General features: G+C 44.2%; 1 protein-coding gene across 1 annotated transcript in view; it reads left to right on the top strand.

Moving 5' to 3' along the window:
* CUBN (cubilin) overlaps positions 1-22,538 on the top strand; it is a 231,537-nt gene that overhangs the window by 86,484 nt on the left and 122,515 nt on the right. The window contains exons 26-28 of the mRNA XM_053264705.1: positions 947-1,103; positions 2,315-2,502; positions 16,046-16,208. Of these exons, the coding sequence (XP_053120680.1) occupies positions 947-1,103; positions 2,315-2,502; positions 16,046-16,208 (508 nt within the window). The remainder of the gene's footprint in view (positions 1-946; positions 1,104-2,314; positions 2,503-16,045; positions 16,209-22,538) is intronic.

Genomic DNA, 22,538 nt, shown 5'->3' with positions numbered 1-22,538 from the left:
AAGGCATGCAACACCTTTCTATTGCCCTCACTCTGAGTGGTGGTGTGGGGACGGAGAAAAAACATAACCCTGCTTATGACCCATGTCTTGACAAACACTGCCAATTGCAGTGACAGGAAGCATAAACCCAATGGCCTGACCAACAGGCATATGTCCATTCTTCCTGCCCACCCCACACCATTCTCTTTCCTGTGAGAACTATAGGCTTTCCCCCAACATAATTCGAGTTCAGGTCTGCACAACTTTGGTCCTCCAGCTATTTTTGGACTACACCTCCCATCATCCCCAGCTACTGCAGCCAGCCTTCAGGAATAATGGGAGTTATCCAGCATTTGCAGGAGGGCCGAGGTTGTGCAGCCTTGCTCTAGTTGTGCATGCCTAGCTGGGTCAGAACAAAGTGAAGCTCTGCACTCAAGTGTACACCTAAATACTCAGTCTGTTGAAAGTAAGGCAGCGTTGATGGGCAGCAACATTCACATTCAGCTGCACATGTGGATGCAAATGTTATCTATTTGCATTGCACTACTTTCTGTGGAGGAGCATCTTTGTCCAGCTCTAGTTAGTCAACTTTTATGACTAGACTGATGCAAGGGAACACTGACCTATTTGCTTCAGTAAGAGGGGTGTCTCTTCACCCCGACTCTCACCCCTCCTCTTGAGTAGCCTCTTTCACCAATGGAAACAAAAATCATAGAAGGAGAGGACTGTCCCCCATCCACTTTGAGATTTCAACAGATGTATGTCAGGGAGGATTTCACTTACTCAAGACATCACAACATCAGACACTGAAATTACCCTGTGTTCATCAGGTGCTCATTTGAGTAGATGAAGTACCAAATTAACTCCCATTGCATATCCTTCCCATACAAAAATTATTGAGGTGTAACTGACTGAGCAATCAGCAATAACATTTTACCAGCATGTATATATTTCCCTAAAACTACAGGTTTATGATGGCAACAGTACCAATGCTAAGGTGCTGGGGAAATTTTGTGGTAATCAGATACCACCCTCAATCCGCTCCACTGGGGACACTTTATACGTAAAACTAAGGACAGATGGCTCTTTGGGCGGTGGAGGTTTCCTTGCTCGTTATGTGCAGAGTAAGTACTAAGAACGTGATTTCAGAGGCATGAATTCTGTACCTAGACTTGACTAGCTCTGTGCACATATTGTTGCTACACATAATTGTTTCTATACATAAACTGGCCAGAAATGTAAATTTGGGGTGGTCTACACACAGGAATACACACAGGGAGCTGCCATATACTAAACCAGACCATTGGTCTATCTAGCTCAGTATTGTCTTCACAGACTGACAGCGGCTTCTCCAAGGTTGCAGGCAGAAGTCTCTCTCAGCCCTATCTTGGAGAAGCCAGGGAGGGAACTTGGAACCTTCTGCTCTTCCCAGAGCGGCTCCATCCCCTGAGGGGAATATCTTGCAGTGCTCACACATCAGGTCTCCCATTCATATGCAACCAGAGTGGACCCTGCTTAGCTAAGGGGACAAGTCATGCTTTCTACCACAAGACCAGCTCTCCTCTAAAAGTTTGATAGATAGATAGATAGATAGATAGATAGATAAAATAATAATCCCTCTTCAGACAATGACCTGGTTCACACAGTCATTCAAATCTAAATCTAACATGGGCTACCGACGTTACCGTAATTGTGTGAACTGACTTCAAGGTGGTCTATGACCCCAGATGAAACTGATATTCCTGCGTTGGCAAGCTTAACACAATCATGCTAATGTCAACAACGCATATTAAACCTAGAATCAAACGATAGTGTGAACTAGGCCACTATGTTGTACCTGCATTCAAGTGTCCATACATATGTACTGTACATGTTTTGTGTGAATGACAGTACCTGCATTCATTTCAATAGTGAATTTGGGCACAAGGCCCTCAGATGCACGGTACAGTTAGAAAATGTACTGCTGTGACTGGTTTCAACATAATGTGTGAATAACTGTAACAGACACCTGTACACAATGTTATGTCATAATAGAGGTTATGAATCAGCTCCAGTTATGTTTCCAATTCCACCATTGTCTATGCACTGAATTCTGCTGTTGTGTTACTGGCAGTCTCGCTTCTCTTTAGAACAACATTCCCTCTCGCTTTCTGTTACTCTATCATGTACTCTGGATGTTACAAAATGTTGTTTTAGCTGGTTGTGGTAAAGGTTCACAGGCTCACTGTGGAACTTAACCCCCAACATGACTTGTTTCGATTATTAGTACTGATTAATGTTTTGAATACCTAGAATGAAAAACTAATCCCTTGTTTTAAAAAAATGTTTTCCCAAGTTTACCAGGGAGTAGTAATTGCCAACCGTAGCCAGGGCATCTTGGAGAGTTTAAACTACCCACATAACTATCCTCCAAATGTATATGGTGACTGGACCATACAAACCACGGCTGGCAACACCCTTAACTACAGCTTCACAGCATTTAGCACAAAAGGAGGAGAAAACTGTGCACGTGACAATTTAAAGGTAAGAAAAATAGATCTCCTATTTTTGCAGTATGGGGTATAAGAGGCAGAGGTGCAGGGAGAGCGAGAGAGCAGATGAAAAAGGTTGAGAAACAGTAAAATGGGAGGGGGGCATTTTGTGTTCAACCCTACTTCAAGCATGAATTATTATAATGTCTTCTTTATAAGGCTGCCCTTGATAACCATTCAGAAGTCACAGAAAGTGGCAGAGAGCAATCAATAAGAGCTTATGACACTTGCACTCTGGTTTCCCCAAGGCTAAATTAACCCCGGATTCCTGCCTTCACCTTGTTCAGATTTTCTTCAAGAGAACAGCACAATCTAAGACAGTTAATTGATTTAGACCCTGAGAAATGTTTTGGGAATCCCAGAAGACACTGATGCCCCCCAAAAGGGCATCCTTAAATGGTTATGTTTTAGATCAGACACCCTGAAAGCAGAACTAAAACCACAGTAGTAACATAGATGGTGCAAGAGAAAGATGGTCTCTAATTACAACAAAAAACCTCAGATGACTAACAGCTACAAATGCTTCAAGATGCCACATAGGATGGCTTACTCAGACATGCAAACCCACAAAGAATGAGTAATCATTTATTTTTAGTGCATGTTTCCTCTACTGCCACACCCTCAGCAACGTGACTTATTTTTGTGCCTCTGGCAAGCAGCTTCATACAACTGGGCAACTGTGAAGTATTGGCATATTTAATTTGGTGGTTCCCATTTTTATTATCACAGATCAGATCTCTTGTGTCCTGATGTACTATGAGCCTTAAAACCAAGAGACTTGGTGCTTATGAGACCAAGCAGACGGCAGAAATTAACATCTCCAGTTCCACACATGCATCTAGCAAAGTGTTGGCTAGTTTTTCCTCCCAAAGTGCCCTTTATTCTGCTAGTCCAGCCTGCAATTTACTAAGAGCAGGACAGAATTTTAGGCAGGATAAAGGAACAGATCTATCACAAACACTTCAGGAGACAATTGATTTTATATCTTTCTCTTGTAGGACCTGTTCCAATTATAAAACATTTCCTTGTGCTTTGCACTACAAGAGTAGCTAACACCCATGGCTTGCTTCTCACCCTTGAGGTTCCCTAGCTTCAAAAAGGTTCAGACCCACTCTTTTGGGAATAATCTTTGTAGGAGCAGCACACTTATAGCAACACATGGTTATATTATCTATCTATCTATCTATCTATCTATCTATCACATTTTTCTATCACCCAAAACGCGAGTTCTCTGGGTGGTTTACAAGACAATAAAAACCAATAAAAAGATTAACACATTAAAATTTAAAATGTTAAAACTATTAAAATACAATTAAAACGCAGTTAAAACAATGTCTAATTAAAAACCTGGGTGAACAAATGTGCCTTGACTGCCTTTTTAAAAGTTGTAAGAGATGGGGAGGCTCTTATTTCAGCAGGAAGTGTGTTCCAAAGCCTCAGGGCAGCAATGGAGAAGGCCCATCCCAGAGTAGCCACCAGATGAGCCGGTGGCAACTGCAGACAAACCTCTCCAGATAATCTCAGTGGGCGGTGTGGTTCATAGCAAAGAAGACGCCTTCTTAAATACCCAGGGCCCAAGCTGTTTAGGGCTTTATAGGTTATAACCAAAACCTTGTACTCTGCCCGGAAACGTACCGTCAGCCAGTATAGATGTTTTAAGATAGGAGTGATATGGTCTCTCTGAGATGACCCAGAGACCAGTCTGGCCACCACATTCTGGACTAAATGCAGTTTCCAGACTACATACAAAGGCAGCCCCACACAGAGCACATTGCAGTAGTCAAGTCTGGAGGTGACCAGCAGATGTACTACTGCTCTGAGGTCATTTATCTCAAGAAATGGATGCAGCTGGTGTATCAGCCGAAGCTGATAAAAGGTGTTTGCCTCTAAATGTGTTTGCCATGTAACATGTAAATATGTTTGCCTCTAAAACAAGAAATTAAGAAGCTTCTCCATTCAGACACTGCCTCTTTATTTTACAATAAAAATGTTTGTGGGAATACTGTATCATTGAAACTTGGACCATTCCTGCATCCCCTATTACAAGGAAGTTGAATGAAGAATCTTGGTTGGAAGAGTCTATGGGCTGTAGCTCGGTGGTAGATTATCTGCTTTGCATGTAGATGGTCCCAGGTTCAATTCCTTCAAGTAGGGCTAAGAAAGACTCCTGCCTGAAACCTTGGAGAAGCCGTTTCCAGTCAGTGTAGACAAAACCGAGCAAGAGGGACCAATAGTCTGACTCTATATAGGCACCTTCCAATGTTTCTATTAGGTTACCACTTCTTTTTCTAGTAGGGCGCTTTTGCCTTTGAAAACTGTGTAGCAGGCAGAAAATCAACAGGGATGGTTTTTACTGACATGGAGATGCCACATTGGTGGATGTTTTGCTGTTGAATTTTTGTCTGTCATAATAGCTGGACATAGGAAGTCAGGAAAAGCAGATGCTAATGGAAGCTCCAAACCTTGTGCAGACTCCTGCAGATAACTGTTTTCTGCTATTTCACCAGCTGGGTACTTGAAGCTTTAGACCAGGTTTCTTTCTGCAGTAGCCTCCAGCTGAGTATGCTTTTGGAATTTTCCCCCCTTTCATTTTAAAAATATCTTCAGGATATTTATAAAATATGGTCAACTGATATTCCTTAACTTTGGCTCATGATTTTTATTCACAGGGGGCTGAAAAACAAAACTATTATATTCTGTTAATCCTTTAAAAATAACAGAGTTGCTATTGATCTGTTAGATAGGTATTGGCAAGCTAATTCAGTGCCAAGTGAAACATTTTTGTTTTGAGAACTGCACTGGCAAAACCCTGTGTCCAGTCAAAGCCTTGTTGCAGGAAATGCCTCAGATAGCCTTCTCATCGTTTCAAAAATAAGTTTGCATTTTTATGGAATGATGTTTTCCTCCTGCAACATGGGGAAAAAAAATGAATATTTCAAATAGTCCCATCTCCCCAGCTCTTCAGCTTTGCTTCTTGTTATATATATTTTGTTTTAAAATATTCTGAGAGAGAAAGAATCATACCTGCAGCTTGCTATCATAGCTGCTTGTACCTTTTAAGGAGTTCCAAGGGTCTTCCTTGAACAAAAAAAATCCATGCAGGTTTCTTCTATGGCAGGAGTGGGGAACCTTGGCCCTCCAGCTGTTTTTGAACTGCAACTCCAGCTGGAGGGCCAAGGTTCCCCATCCCTGTTCTATGGGTAACTGAAGACAATAGAAAAATTTGCAGCACAGATTCACATGCTGATGGTGCAGAAGTGCTCTGCTGTTTGAGAACAAACATATGCACATTCTGTCAAGTTTCCTGTATTTATTAATCATTCATTCATTATCTGAAATATTCATATCTCACCTTTTTGCCATTGCAATTCAGTTACACCAAGCCAATTGGCCACTGTGCCTGCATCATGAAGACTCGTTCTTGAAACAGAAAGGCCATTTGGTCCCTGTGTTTCAGTGGGTGGAATACAACCTGTTGCTGTGGCACTGTAAGTGGGATAAGGACAGCACAGTAGGATGGACTACCCTAGTGCCATTACCAGTAGCATGAGCTGCCATCTTGAGATGCAATGAAAGAGGCCTGCTGCCACACTGTCAATGCTGAGTGGTAGGTGGCTGAAATGGAAGTCCCAAGAGGATGGATAACAAAGCCAGATGGAAGATGGGGGCAGATATATGGAAGGGTCAGTGCAGAGGAAGTTGCAACCCAGAGCCTGAACTGAAGGCAACCAGAATGAAGGGACAGGACGTTACATACAGGATAGGCAAGTGGACCGAGAAGCTGACAGACTGGGAAGGGACTACATAGGCAGAAAGACTTTAGAGAAGCAGGCAAGTTGACTGTCAGGCCATGGAGCCATGCACGCAAGGCCAGATTGTTGCCCAGAAAAAATCTGGGCCTGACCTGAAAGTATTTATAGTTATGCCAGGAGGAACCAATGGGCTACTTATGGGAAGTGGAGCCATGTTGCACTCCAGGAGAGCAATAATGGGATGTCATAAGAACATAAGAACAGTCCTGCTGGATCAGGCCCAAGGGCTGGCCCATCTAGTCCAGCATCCTGTTTCACACAGTGGCCCACCAGATGCCACTGGAAGCCTACAGGCAGGAGTTGAGGGCATGCCCTCTCTCGTGCTGTTACTCCCTGGCAACTGATATTCAGAGGCATCCTGCCTTTGAGGCTGGAGGTGGCCTATAGCCCTCCAACTAGTAGCTGTTGATAGACTTCTCCTCCATGAAGTTATCCAAACCCCTCTTAAAGCCATCCAAACTAGTAGCCAACACTACATATTGTGGCAGAGAATTCCTCAAGTTGATTATGCGTTGTGTGAAAAAGTACTTCCATTTGTTGGTCCTAAATTTCTTGGCAACCAATTTCATGGGATGACCCCTGGTTCTAGTGTTATGTGAGAGGGAGAAGAATTTCTCACTTTCTCCACACCATGCATGATTTTATAGACCTCTATAATGTCTCCCTGCAGTCATCTTTTTTAAAAAAGCTAAAAAGCCCCAGCTGTTATAGCCTTAACTTGTAAGGAAGGTGCTCTAGGCCCCTGAGCATCTTGGTTGCCCTCTTCTGCACCTTTTCCAGTTCTACAATGTCCTTTTAAAAGATGTGATGACCAGAAATGTATGCAGTACTCCAGGTGTGGCTGCAGGGCTGTCCTTGGAGAGCCCTGGCAGGGTGTGGGCCCCAGGGCAAATCAGCCAGTGTAGGGCCCCCTTCCAGTTAATTCTAATGAGTGTTAAAAGAACGAGGCCCAGGGCAGTCGCCCTGCTTGCTATGCCCTAAGGACAGCCCTGTGTGGCTGCACCACAGTTTTGTATAAGGGCATTAAAATATTAGCAGTTTTATTTTCAATCCCCTTCCTAATGATCTGTAGCATGGAATTGGCATTTTTCACAGCTGCCACACATTGTCGACACTTTCAACAAGCTGTTCACCATGACCCCAAGATCCCTCTCCTGGTCAGTCACTGATGGCTCAGATCCTATCAGCGTATACTTGAAGATGGGGTTTTTTCATCCCAATGACCTTTCTTGCTCCACTCTGTAATCCAGAAGGCTCACTACAACAAGCAACCATGCACAGATCAGGAGATTCTGGGTTGGAATCCTCTCAGTGCTGCTGACTTGCATGGAAATGGCAGAGAAGGAGGGTCATAGGCTTTTATATTACCAGAATAATAGATCAGTGCCTAATATATGTTAATGAGCACTGGATCTGCAGCTGTCACCTGCGGTTAGCAGGACAGTCTTTCCCCACTTGCTTCATATAGCACTCATGTAGTGAGTGCTGTCAGCGAATTGTCATGTTACACCGTTACATTTGCAATAGTCTACAGCAGTGGTTCCCAACCTGGGTATCCTCCAGACACTGCTGAACTACAACTTCCACCATCCCCAGCTACAATTTATTGTGGCTGGGGATGCTGGGAGTTGTAGTTCAGTGACATCTGGAGGAACCCAGGTTGGGAACCACTGGATAGGATCAGAATGCTAATGAAAGAACTATCCTGCCTCCGTCCATTAGTCTGGAATACTAAAACAGCTGGGTTAAGTGTGAGTAGCTGAGCAATAGTTAGAGGATGGGAGTGATGACTCTTGTGTGATGTGCTTTTTAATCAACTGCCTCCTCTTTAAGTTCTCATGTTCCTCAGCTGGGAACACCCATCTGTATGGAAGTCTCTATTAGGCACTGAGACATCTAGATGAATTCCTCCAAAACAATACACCTTCCAACATTTCCCTGATGATGTGCCTGTTAATGTGTAGAAGGGGGTGGCCAAGCAACATGAGAGGCATGATGTGCTAAGTGTAGGGGGGCGGGGTGGCTAAGCAACTCAGAGGCATGACTGCAAGCATGCCACAAATTGAAAGCAGATAGTAACGGGCATGTAGAGCCCATTATTCCAGATTACCAGAGCAGATGACCCAGACCCAGACCCTCCAACATTTTGCAGATGAAAGTGGGGATATACTTGTAACAACCAATTCTCAAATCAAGGGTTACTGCCCTAGCCCCACACTTACTGTTACTAGATTCTGGATGCTGTGCACTGCAATGTGCCATAATGCTGTCCATCCAATGACCTGTAGGTGCACAAGAGGGAGACATGATAGAGGTTTATATGCATGGTGTGGACAGAAGTTTTCCTCCCTCTCTCACAACACTAGACCCAGGGGTCATCCCATGAAGCTGATTGCCAGGAAATTTAAGACTGACAAAAGGAAGTACTTTTTTTACATAGCACATAATTTATCTGTGGAATTCTCTGCCATGGGATGTGGTGATGGCCACCAGCTTGGATGACTTTAAAATGGGCTTAGACAAATTCATGGAGAACAGGTCTATCAATACCAGCTGCAGGGGAGCAACAGCAGGAGAGAGGGCAAGACCTCACCCCTTCCCTGTGGACTTCTCAAAGGGATCTGGTGGGCCACTGTAGAAAACAGGATGCTGGACTAGATAGGCCTTGGGCCTGATCCAGCAGGTCTGTTCTTATGAGGCACAATTCACCCATCCTTCCCACTTGGATATTTGATTGCTAGAGACTCTGGGGAGGGAACTGAATTCCTGAAGAATGGCAACTCTAGCAACTCACAAGAGGGGGGAAATAGGTATAGTGACTTATCAGGGACAGATTTCAGAAAACAGAGGCTGTCCTTGGTAAACAGGGATAGTTGCAGCCTATGAAATGGATCTAGCTAAAAAAATAATTTTTAAAAGCAGCCAAACTATTCTGCTTTAACCCTAAAAGTCTCTGTTTGACACTTTGCCACCTGGAGCAAGCTCAAATAAGCCAAAGGACTTGAATTTGAAGCAAACGGGAAGGCTGTTCTCAGGATTCTAATTAAAGGAGAAGACTTGTCCTACCCAAGTGTGGAAGCTGGGCACACTCTGTTTCCCCATCACTTGTGAGTAGAAAGCAAGGTAGGAGAAGGAAGAAGTGATCATTGGCTAAGCAGCAGCTGGTTTGGAGGACTTTTTGTCCTAACTTGTTAAAGAGCTGTGTACAGCTGCTGGGTAGGAGGGAGCCCTCTAGCTCAGCTTCCACATCTTCTCACTCCTACCTTGGTTTTTACAGACAATTGGAAAATGGGAGGATGCACAGCTCCCAAACTTGGGTAGGATGTGTCTCCTACCCCAATTAGAATCATATGAACCAGTCAAGTCAATCAAGTATAGCTAGAATACGTACTACAAGTTGCCATTCAAATCATGTCTAAAGTAAAATGTGAAATAAATTTGGTGGCCACCATAATCTTGCATCCCCATGCATGCTTATTGTACACACACTGGGATGTATGAAAGGTGCTAATTTCTCTTGATAGCAAGCAAAAGAAAAATCTGCTTTCTCATGAACAGTTCTGTCTCTGTGATAAAGGCCTGGGCCTCTGACTTTTCCTAATTTTAAAAGATCAGCTGTATATCTTTGACTCACCTCTTATTGCCTTATTTTTTAATGGAACATTATTATATGGCTGCCTAAATTCTCTTTTGGAAAATTCTCCATGAATGTGATTTGTGTTATGGAAATATGGTTGCCAGTCAACCTGAAAAAATTACCCTAGATGGTGGTTTTTTGTTTTGCTTAGGGAGAATTGCAAAAAGAAAAGAAAAGGAAAAAAAGGGTGAGGCATTTCCCACCCACACCCTTTGTTATTTATAGTGCAACACCTGAGGTGAATAAACAGGTTTTGCATTGGATGCTGCCCCCAGATCCAGTGAAAGCTGCTGGGATCTCTTCCCAGGCTCCACCCTAGAACTAAGGATGTGCACGAATTGCTTTTCTGTGATTCGATTCATGTTTAATTTGATTCTATTCAGATTTGGATCATTTGGCCAACTTCTAAAGGTATTAGGGGCACCAAATTTGGGAGGTGGATAAGTCTCCATGGGTGCCACCTACCACCCAGAAGTGAAGGCAGTGGGGCACCTGGTTGATTGTTAATGATTTCTCTAAGTTTTTACGGATTTGGTATATTTCCGCCATAGGAAATAATAGGGATTTGAAGTTGCCCTATCCCTAATCCTAACATGGTTCCCCAGCTTTAATACATATTTAAAAAACTAAGTTTTAGCTCTTGTAGAAGTGGAGTTATGGAGCAAAATGTGAGGTCATTATTTTTCAAGTGTTTGGATTCTTTGGCGTATAATAACTTTTCCTCATAATGGATCCCTATGAGGATTCACTGCACACCTTCATTTCTTCTGTTCATTTTGACTGTCATTGGACAGTGCCAACTGCAAAGTGCCATGTGCCAGCTACACACCACCACCACCACCTGCAAGGCATTGGGGTACTCAGTTTATTTTTTAGGAATATTGAAGTGTTTTGATTCTTTGGTGTCTTCATTACACACCTCCATTCTTCATTTTCCCCCTGTTCATTTTGACCCTACTGCTTTGTGGGTGGGGGTGGGGAATTAGTGGCATCCCATGTGCCAACTACCTCCCAACCTGCAAGCCACTGGAGTACTAATGAATCCTCATAGAGATTCATTATGAGGAAAGGTTATTATATGCCAAAGAATCCAAACACTTGAAAAATAGTGACCTCACATTTTATATGGTTATTATATACCAAAGAATCCATATATTTTTATATGGTTATTATATACCAAAGAATCCAAACATTTGAAAAATAATGACCACACTTTTTGCTCCATAACTCCACTTCTACAAGGGCTAGAGCTTAGAGAGAGAGAGAGTGAGTGTCAGTCTGGGGGGAATTAATAGAAGTAACCTAAATCTTGAATGGATTCGAATTGAATCTGGCATGATTTGATTCGAGCTTGAATTTGGCCAGGAGTGTCTGGGCAAATTTGTTATGAGCTCAAATCACCCGAATCTATTCAAATCCGAATTGATTCACACATCCCTGCCTAGGACCTGATTTGGGCCTGCTCAGGACTTTTTTATTTCAAGAGTTGGCAACTCCACAGTGAAATGATTTTAAAAGAAAGTGGTCCTTTTCCCTCCATGCTCACCCTCTCCCATAAACATTGCTTGCAATTTTAACACTACAACAGCATTTTACACTTATTAGTGCATTTCTTCCTCTTATGGATATTATGGATATATTCATTTAGTTATTTAAAATATGTATATCCCAGCCTAGGGATGTGCACAAAACTGCTTTGCCTAGTTCAGTTCAACTCCGGACTGGATTGAAACTGGACTGGGCATGTTTTGTTTTGGCACCCCTTGAGCCGGGCCTAGTTCGGTTTGAATTAGATCTAGTTTGGGCCCAGTTCAAGGGTGTCAGGGAGCATTATAGTTTAGTTGAAAAATTGACTTACCACTGCCAAGGACTGCACTGGCATCAGGGGGTGCTGTGGCTGCAGTGGGGGGTCTCTGGCAGCTCCCCTTTCCCCCCTGGACTCCCCTCAAGTCTCCTCGTGCTGGTCCGGCCCATTTCAGCCTTGTTTGCTTGCACAGCAGCAATTTTTTTTGGCCACCACACATGCGCATGGGCCATTTGCGCATGCACATGTGCACGGGTGACTAAGGTCAAGCCCTCAAGTTTCGAGCTGGTTTGCACATTCCTATCCCAGTCCTCCAGTGCAATACTACTCAGGGTGATTTACAAAGGCAATAAAACAATATAAGTTTAATAAATTTCAATTAAAAACCAGGGGGAGCTATGCAGCAACCTAGTTCAGACACTGTCCAAACTATGGTTTAGTTGTTGGGCCATGTGCTGGACTTGGATACTCCTCCTCTTATCTCTTTCTTCTGCATTGCATTGCACGAGGCTATAGCCCAGTGGTACAGCAGATCCCAGGTTCAAACCCTGGTGTCTCCAGGTAGGGCTGGGAAAGGCTCCTGCCTGAAACCTTGAAGAACCACTGCCAGTCAGTGTAGACTGTCCTGAGCTTTTGATTAAATGCTGTCAAGCTGGTGTCGACTCTTAGTGACCACATAGATAGATTCTCTCCAGGATGATCTGTCTTCAACTTGGCCATTAAGTTCTCTCCGTGGTGCATTTATTGCTGTCATAATCAAATCCACCCACCTTTGCTGCTGGTCATCTTCTTCTCTTCCCTACAACTTTTCCCAGCATTATGGACTTCTCAAGGGAGCTGGGTCTTCGCATAATGTGTCCAAAGTATGATAGTTTGAGCCTGGTCATTTGTGCCTCAGTTGAAAATTCTGGATTGATTTGTTCTATGATCCATGTATTTGTTGATCCATGAGTTTGCTAGTTCGAATCCCCTCTGGTGTGTTTGCCAGACTATGGGAAACACCTATATCAGGCAGCAGTGATATAGGTAGATGCTGAAAGGCATCATCTCATACTGCATGGGAGGAGGCAATGGTAAACCCCTCTTGTATTCTACCAAAGACAACCACAGGGCTCTGTGGTTGCCAGGAGTCGACACTGACTCGATGGCACACTTTACCTATTTTCATTCAGTACTTAATTATTTACATTACTTCAGGAGAGGAGAGCTGGTCTTCTGGTAGCAAGCATAGCAAGCATGACTTGTCAAGAGAGTAAAGTCATGATTAGGCAAGGAAGTGAGAGAGGGAAATAAATCATGTGAGGGCAGGAGGAAGGGGGTTGGGGTGACCCTGAGGCATGGCCCTGCCACAGCCAAACCATGATTTGACTGTGATGTTGAAACTAGGCTTATGCTTTATGAGCAAATAATTTTCAGAGTTTGTGGACTGAGAAACCTAATGGTAGGGCGAATGTATGCAAAGGAATGCAGGACCCCTATGCCTTTGGAACTGGGAATTTTAGCAGGTGTAGTTTTTCTCTCCTGTAGTGCTAACATATGTGACCACAGTAACCCTGTGTGACAAACCTCCTTTACCTGCTGGAATCCCCTTTTCTACCCAAGTTGTAAACTTGGCATCCCAAATATGACATTCTGAGCAGAATATTCTGAGCAGAGTCAGTCTTACAATGAGGCATATCCCAACAAGCAGCAGATTTGCTGTCAAAGTAAAGGGCAACAAATGTCTGATATATCATTTATTATTATAGTTTTATTACCTGAAGGGTGTCATTTGCTCCCTACCCTCCCAAGTGCACTGGTCTGGACTCCAAGATCCTTCGGAAGGAGGAGGTTAGAAAAATAGCAAACTAACAGTGACACTAGAAAAAATGGGGGGAGGGCCATAAAAGGGGCAAAGGACATTTTTGGGTGGGCAAGCAATGTCCCACATTAAATTTCTGAAACAGAAAATGGCTTGTAAACAATGTCTGAAGGGGTGCTTGACCCCCTTGACCCCGTCTGGCACTGCCCTTGCAAACTAATGATCTTCCTCCCCTTTTACTTTAATTTCCCTTGCACTTTAATCTGTCTGGACTTCAAGCTGGCAGGGTCTGTGTTTTTTTTTTATTTTTGTTCAGTGCCTAGCAATGTTAGGCTGAAAAATGACATGCATACAGTCTGGGGTAACTGTTTTCCCTACTTCAGAATGAAAGATATATGGATAAATAAATAAAAACCTGCCAATGCGTCTGGTCAAGATATAAAACTTACTTGAGAAAAGAATAACACTCTGCAGAGTAAAATTTGGTTGTGTTAGTTCTTGGCCGAGCTTTTCTAAGGACTGAATAATGCCTGAGATGTTCAAAATTCTTCATGAAAACACACAGCTGTTCTTTTCTTTAGAAGAGGAGGATGGCTTTACAAATGCCTGTAACTCTAGCTGTAGCTTCCCTCTTGAACAGTTACAGCTGTCTCGTCTCTTTTTAAATTTCTTGTGAATAATAGCTGCTCTGAGAACCAGATCTGAAGCGGTGGATGTGAAGTGGTCTCTATGGCAACCCATTATTTTGTATTTGGGGGAAAAACGTCTGTTTCTTTTCAGAGGAATTGCGTAGAAAAGTGAAGTTACTGCTGTCTACTGAGTGAAAAAAAACCAAACCCCCAAACCCATCACCACCTACATAGTGAAATCAAATTTAGGAAATGTAGTAGTTCTTTCCAGCCCCTGAGAACTGACTAAATATTCTTGGTATTACTGCGGCCAATGTCTGTTGACCTGGCAACGGTTTAAAGTTTACTCAGTGTGACCAACTTTTGTAGTATTAGCATTTTTACCCAGGCTTTCTATCAGTGATAATTCAAGGTGGCAAGCAATAATCCGCTGAGGTGGCCCCTCCCTCCCCCAACTGCACAGAGCTATATAAGAGCTTACGTAAGAGCCTTCTTATTTTGAGGGGAGGGAAGAATTCTAAAGAGCACGTGTAATTTTTTTAAATTTTTATTTTTTGCAAATGCTTTTTATTAATAATGTTTACCCTTTCAGTGCTTTCATGTAAACCCCTTTGGGAGATTCACCTGAAAAGTGGTATATAAATGCCAAAAAACCCCAAAACAATCCAGTAAAAGCCATATAGTTCATAATAACAATGTTTTAAAATTAAACTAAAAGCTCTTCATGCAAAGATAAAACAGCACTCAGGTCTTCATTAAGAAGCAGCATCTGAAAAAAGGCTGCCGACACAGAAGACGTGACTACCCACCAAAAAACAAGTGGCCAGGCAACCATGTGGAGCCCCCTAGGGGTCTGTGTACCGCATTGTGTTGCAGCCAGGGAAAGTCCAATCTCTCATGCTGGGAGAACAAGAAGTGCATCCTTCCATGCCTATATTGTTGTTTTTGCCTGAATAGCAGCTGGTGGGGGTGGAGGGGGGATCCAATCCCTATCAGGAATGTATCATGCAAGGAGGAAGGCTTTGACCTTCATCATGGATCTGCTCCAGATTGAGTTTCTCTGTGGCTGCTATTTGCCCAGGAAGAAAGCTCCCACTGGGTTAATGCCACTCATCCCCACATCTTGTCTCAATCAACAAACCTGTAGCCAGCCTAAATGTTCTCAGGGGTTGACAAAAAAAAAGTGTGTGGGCAGGTGCAGCTTATCTAACCCCCATCAATCCTAAGTGCAAGCAACATCCAATTACTTAAAAATTATTTGTGTAGAAAAAAAATGGGCAGAGAAAAATTAGAGGGCAGGCACATCCTAGCCCCCCCACCAATAATCAGAAGGACCCCGTGCCCCCACAAATTCAGGGCAATAAAGAATTTGCATTAAAAAAAATCTGTGAAGGGAGTAATTAGGTTGGGAAAAGGATGGAGGGGAAAATCTTGAGAGAGAAGAACCAAAGAAGATGCTCCAGAAGACCTCAGAGTTTCAGTGTGATCCCAGAATCAGATCACTGGCAATAAAGCAGCAAATTATTGTGAGGTAGCTCTGGACCCTTTTCATATCCGCTGCTGGGAAAGCCTGGGAACAGCAGAGCCTGTTACACTACGATGTCTTTGTCAATAGTGTCAACAGAGAAGGTATAATTAAAATTTAAGAAAAACAAAGGATCGACTGTTTTTGACTATACATGTCATTTTTGGAGAGCTACCTTTCATTATTCCATAGACTATCTGGAGCTACCCATGGATCCCAGGTTAAGAACCCCTGTATTAAGCAGAGAATCACTACTCCTTTTTTATTTTTTAAAAAACCTCAAATAGATGATGTATTTCCATTGCATTTCCTTGTGCTTGATTTCAGCTTTACGATGGGCCTAATGCCCAGTCCAGCCTGATAGGCACTTTCTGTGGCGACACTGATCTCCCTTCTGGGGGTGCAACCACGAGCTCCAGTCTTCATGTGGTGTTTTTTTCTGATCAAATAGATGAATCTACAGGATTTCAGATGCTATGGCATGCACATGGTAAGTTGTCTAGAATTTCTCTCACTTGTTAGGCAAGATTACTCTCTGTACTGTTTTGTGCCACAAGTTAATCTGGAGCAAACTCATAATGCTCGGAATATTTATTTATTTATTTATTTATTTATTTATTTAGTGGGAGATCTAATGTAGGGTTGTGCGTTTTGTTTGTTTTTCTGTTTTGTTTTTGGCCCGAATCCGAAACACCCCCGTTTTGTTCTTTGTTCGAAATCAGCCAATCCGAAACACCCCAATTTTGTTCTTTGTTCAAAATTGCAAAATCCGAATCTGAAATGTTTTGGATTTTGAAAAGGCCCTGGGGGAAAACTAGTGGGTGGGGGTGGTAGTGCCCAATGGGTGGAAACTACCACCTAAATTTCAGAGGAATTGGGTAAAGGGCTGATTTTTGGTGAATTTTTGAAGTATAGAATTTTTCCCATAGGGAAGAATGGAGGTTTCAGCAACGTTGACAGTGGCCTGTTTCCAAATTTTGTGGTGGGCTGCTGCCACTGCCACCACAGCTGCCTTAGCCCCCTACTCACCTGTTGCCACTGGCCTCTGCAGCCCTGCTAACCATCACAGCTGTTGTGGTTGGCAAAGGGAAGGAAGCAGGTCAGCTGCAGCACGGAATAATGATGTCACCACTCAGCACCTTGCCAACCATGGCAGCTACAATGGTTAGCGGAGCCCTGGAGGGTAGTGGCTGGAGGGAGGGGGTGCAGTGGAGGTGGCATGCCCAAGGCAAACAGGTGCGGGGGGCTCACAGCAGGGGCAAATGGACCCCGATGGGGTCCCTGGCAGCCCATGTTCTTCACACCTGGTTGCACAGTGGTAGATCTACTCTTGCCCATATCTCTATTAGCATTGTCAGCTGTTAGGATGGAAATCCTTCTGGCATGCTTTTGTGCCTTTAACATACAGGAGCTTGATGGTCTGAAGTTGCAGGTGAAGCTTTCCACCACAGCATAGAATAAACATTATCTACTGCAAATGTCTGCACATCAAGCTACAATCAAAAGCAAAGTTACAGGAGCTAGCTGAAAGGTTGCCATCCCTAATCCCTACCTGGAAAATGAACCTTAGTACTACTGAGACCATCTCAGGGCAAGGATAAATTCCTCCATCCACTATGGTATGCTCCTTGCTCTTTCTCCTCCCTAGAGGTGGTCAACATGGAGAGCTGATCTTGTGGTAGCAAACATGACTTGTCCCCTTAGCTAAGCAGGGTCCACCCTGCATATGAATGGGAGTCTAGATGTGTGAGTACTGTAAAATATTCCCCTCAGGGGATGGGGCCACTTTGGGGAGAGCATCTAGGTTCCAAGTTCCTTCCCTGGCATCTCCAAGATAGGGCTGAGAGAGATTCCTGCCTGTAACCTTGGAGAAGCCGCTGCCAGTCTGTGTAGACAATACTGACCTAGATGGACTCAGTATATGGCAGCTTCCTATGTTCCTATGTAGCAAGGTCATTCATTTAACCCCTCTTTTATCTGGAGCATCACACTTTTGCATGCCTCTGTCCATGTGCACCATGGGATGCCGCATGCTCTATTGACCAAGCAAGCGCATACACTGCTTCATAATTAAATGTTTTAATAACCATGAAGGTGTAAATTATGTTTGCCCTTTTCCTGCATCTCGGGAAACATGGCTTGCAAATGCAGCTTTATTGCTTGAGCTATTTAACAACAACATACCACTGCAGTGAGATTAAAACCTGTGGCATTGTATATCCCTCCAAGAGAGAACGTGGGCCTGGAAAAATAATTGACTAGCCATGGTTGCCCTGTCTCCCTAATCAGTTCACACTATTCAGGTTTTGACAGCATAGTGAGGCAGCTGAAATCTGCAGCTGGGGCCCTGGCTTGGGTTGCTAAATTGTGCAGCTTGCTACACATTGTTTGACTGGAAGTTCCTCATAACAGGTTTACACAGACTGCATTTTGCGTCTCCCAAAGGATTCTTTTTGGATAGACTTTTGAGCAGTTTAGAATTCAGTCAGGGGAGGGACCCGTGCGGAATTACCGAGAAGAGAATGACTTATGTGAAGGAAGAGAGCTGAATCCCAGCAGGGGAAGTGTAAGAAGTGTGATTTTAGGACTATGGGGTGATGTCATCCCAGAGCTACACAAAGGAAGGGGGGAAAGTGCCTTTTCTGTGCAGACAGATGACATCATCCTCCCCCTGAAGGCTGTTGTGTTGGCTTATCTTTTTTTCTTAACTCATAACAAGTTTCTAAAGTCTGCCTAGTTGGTAAGCATCATGTTCCCTATTCATCCTGCAGTCCTTGCCCTTGCTAAATTATTTAAGCTGAGTGGCAGCTTTTTCCTCATTCAGCTCCTACCCCCAGCAATTTCTTCTTTGTGGGGCTGTAACATATCCACTAAAAATCCAGGGCAATCAACTACCTGGTCTCCACCTTGCCCTGTGTTTACTGTTTTAGTCAAAAATGTATGTAAGTCCTTCAGGATTTGGGGGACCTTGTTTTGTGGTGTGTTATAAAGGCTTTGGAGATAGCCCTGAAACTCCTGTCAGTGAGCAAAACTCTACATGAAATTCAGATAAGGAACTCAATAACATTCTAATGCTCCACTTAGCAATGGTATTATCACTCTTTGGAGCTCTAATTCCTGTACCTTTCCCCCATGCAATGTCCATGCCAATTAGGAAATCACCTGCTTTTCTTGCCCATTCTGCAGTGTGTGTGTGCGTGCGCGCAGAGGCGTAACTAGGGAAAACGGCGCCCGGGGCAAGCACTGAAATGGCACCCCCCCACACCGTGCCCCCCCCAACATACTACATTATACTTAGGTTTTTCCTCACAAGCGCCCGCCGCCGCCGCCAAGCCAGGCCACTGACTGGCCACCAGACGCCAGCAAAGCAATGGGGGGGCCCGCAGGCGGCGCGGAAGGGACCGCTCGTAGGGAAGGGGGCACTGACACGCTCCCTTGACTGCTGCAGTGCTGCTGCACTGAGCAGGATACATTTGTATTAAAAAAATTTTTTATTTTTTATTTTTTAAATTGGTCATGACGGCGCCCCCCATGTGACCAGAAAAGATGGCGCCCGGGGCACGTGCCCCCCCTGCCCCCCCTATAGTTATGCCTCTGCGTGCGCGTGCCATCACTAAGTACCAGGGTGTGTGTGGAGTGGGGGGGGGGGGAAAGGAGAAGTGAGTTTTTAATATATTTATGAGTTTGCTCCTCAAATTCCATCTCTGCCTGCTTTATTGTCAGTTTTTATTTGGTTTGTCATTGTGCTCTTTTTGTAGTTAAGAGTAATCTCTGTTCCTGTCCGTTCCTTAATTAACTGTTTCAAGACAAAGTGAGTTATTGCAGCTAGGAATTTGGAGGCCTTGTCCATTTCAAGGGCATAGACATAGTCTGAACCCTAACCCTAACCGCCCTGAGCCATTTTTAGAAGGATGGTATAATAATTTTTTTTTAACATAATGATTCCTGATGACAGAACTGTGCCTCTTGGCACCATGCATGTTTTGTAGCTGTGTCCATAGATGATTTTGGGACAAGATGGATGTACATCAAAAGGAGGCTCACAGTATGGTGAACAGGCTTTGTTCTCTCTTTTTAATGTACGTGTGGCTGTAGCATGCCAGTGAATCCAATGCTGGTGTATGCTGCAGCCATTGGCTAGCCACTGCCTCCGCCTTCTCTTCCTCCCTCTCCTGCAGTTGAGAAATGAAGTGGCAAGCAGACTGAGAAAGGAGCTGGCAGCCAAACTGAAAGAGCAGGGAACTGAAAGAGCAGGGGTGGGGGTGGCATCCAGTTCACTCACTTGCTTACACTGCTGCCTCCGCTGCTGCCAGGAATGCCCCTTCCCCGTATTGCCTGGAGAAGCATAACCTCCGCCCATCTCAGGAAACCAATTGCCTCTTGTTTCCTTCCCAGCAGGAGTGGGTGGTAGTGACAGAGCAGCCAGCCAGTCGCTGTAGCAGATACTAGAGCTCAGTTTTCTAGTATGCTGCAGCTGCACACTCACAGCCCTTGGCCCTTTGAGAACCCCTGGTACAGAATCTGTGTGTGGAAGTTCAGCAGTAGCTACTATTAGCTCATCTGCCATTTACAGTAGTAAGTTAAAGGTCTTTCTCAATCACCCTTATGCACAATCTGTAGTGATAAAGATTCAGTCAAAGTGTGACCACTGAATCACATGTTTCTTAGTCTTTCTGTTTGTTGTGGTTTCCAAGCAACTTTAGCCTGGGTAGGCAGACATCATACGCACTTTCCAGGGGAATACCAAGACCTTTATAACCTATAAAAAAGAGATCAGCCTCATTTTTCTCATGGTCCTTAAAATGTAGCCCTTTCAAAAAATTACTACAATGAGCTTTGTCCAAATCAAGTTTATAACTCAACCTCTGGAGACACATTTTGAGTGCCATTTGTTTGTATAGCCAACAAACATTTTAGGCCAAAATATTCCTTTGCCTCAGAATTTCTTGCAACTTTTTTTTCTGTGCAATTCAAGCTCCTGAAGTGTATCAAAGTTCACTGGTAATTTATTTTATTTTTATTTTTTACATTTTATATCCCGCTCTTCCTCCAAGGAGCCCAGAGCAGTGCATTACATACTTAAGTTTCTCCTCACAACAACCCAGTGAAGTAGGTTGGGCTGAGAGAGATGTGACTGGCCCAGAGTAACCCAGCTAGTATCATGGCTGAATGGGGATTTGAACTCGGGTCTCCCCGGTCCTAGTCCAGCACGCTAACCACTACACCACACTGGCTCACGCACTGGCTGTAATCCCTGTTATTTCCTCATATCTTTTATAAGAACAGCCCTGCTGGATCAGGCCCAAGGCACATCCAGTCCAGCATCCTGTTTCACAGATGTCTCCAGGGAGCCCACAGGCAAGAGGTGAGGGCATGCCCTCTCTCTTACTGTTGCTCCTCAGCAACTGGTATTGAGAGGCATCTTGCCTCTGAGGCTGGAGGTGGCCCATAGCCACCAGACTAGTAGCCATTGATAGACCTGTCCTCCATGATTTTGACTAAGCCCTGTTTAAAGCCATTCAAACTAGTGGCCATCACCACATTCCATGACAAGGAATTCCATAGGTTGATTATGTGTTGTGTGAGAAAGTACTTCCTCTTGTTTGTCCTAAATTTCCTGACCTTCAGTTCCATGGGATGACGCCTGGTTCTAGTATTGTGAGAGAGGGTGAAAAATTTATCTCTGTCTCCTCTCTCTACTCCATGCATAATTGTATATACTTCTTTTCCAAACTAAAAAGTCCCAGATGCTATAGCCTTGCCTCATAAGGAAGGTACTCCAGACCCCTGTTCACCTTGGTTGCCCAAGAGGGTTGAGAGGGGGGAGTAAAAGGAATGGAGGAGTGACCGAGAGAGGTGATGAGGATAGAAGCAACGGGATGGAGGAGGAGGAGCAGGAGTGCAGCTCATGTGAGAGTGGAGAAATATCTGAAGTGAGGGGGGCTGTGGCAGGGAGATGAGGGGAGCAATCAAGGGTTAAGGTAGTGTGTGTGTGTGTGTGTGTGTGTGTGTGTGTGTGTGTGTGTATCTCTCTCTTAGGCGTGCCCATCGCTAATCTCATGTGTGAGATTATGCATGAGAACTCATTTGTGAGAACTCTTGTGAGAGTTCGCAAGTGAGCTGCTGGGAGAGGGAAAGGAAAGCAGTGGCAGGGAAGATAAGGCACAGGCCAATGGGCAGGCCAAGGAAAGTGGTGGCTGGGGGAGAGAGAGGAAAGTGGAGGCCGGGATGGGGGAAAGGAAAGCGGCAGATGAGGGAGGGAAAAGGAAAGCAGTTGCTGAAGGGGTAAGAGGAAAGCAGCGACTGGGGTGGGGGTGAGAGGAAAGCAGAAATTGGGCGGGGGTGGAGAGAAAAAAGCAGAGAACTATACCAGTAGGAAAAAGATAACACATAAATTGATAGATAACGTAACACTAAATTTGTGATTTTCCAATTCTGCCCCTTCCTTCAGCCCAATCCCCCCCCCCAAAAAAATCTGCTCCTGAGGGTTGGGGGACCCTCCAGAGCAGGACTGCATGTGGCACAGGAGGCTACATAAGAGATACACAGGATGACATTATTAGTACATAATCTTTATTCCACCCCCTGCCCTACAAGGACCACTTGCAGTACCCTCATGGACCACCAGTGGTCCACGGAACCTGCTTCTGTCGCTGCAAGTGGCAAATTCCCTTATAATTTTTAAGGATAGCAAGATCAGATCACTCTGTGTGTTTGTGATGCAGCTGATTTAGGAGGAGAGTAACCTGTACTACCTTAAGGGATGCAGCAGGGAAATGCTTGATTAACAAGCAGAAGGTTGTCGGTTTGAATCCCCGCT

This window comes from Hemicordylus capensis, chromosome 6, assembly GCF_027244095.1.
Source record: "Hemicordylus capensis ecotype Gifberg chromosome 6, rHemCap1.1.pri, whole genome shotgun sequence".
Classification (NCBI taxonomy): Eukaryota; Metazoa; Chordata; class Lepidosauria; order Squamata; family Cordylidae; genus Hemicordylus; species Hemicordylus capensis.
The sequence above is the reverse complement of the archived record's forward strand: the minus strand, read 5'-3'. Positions and strand labels throughout refer to the sequence as shown.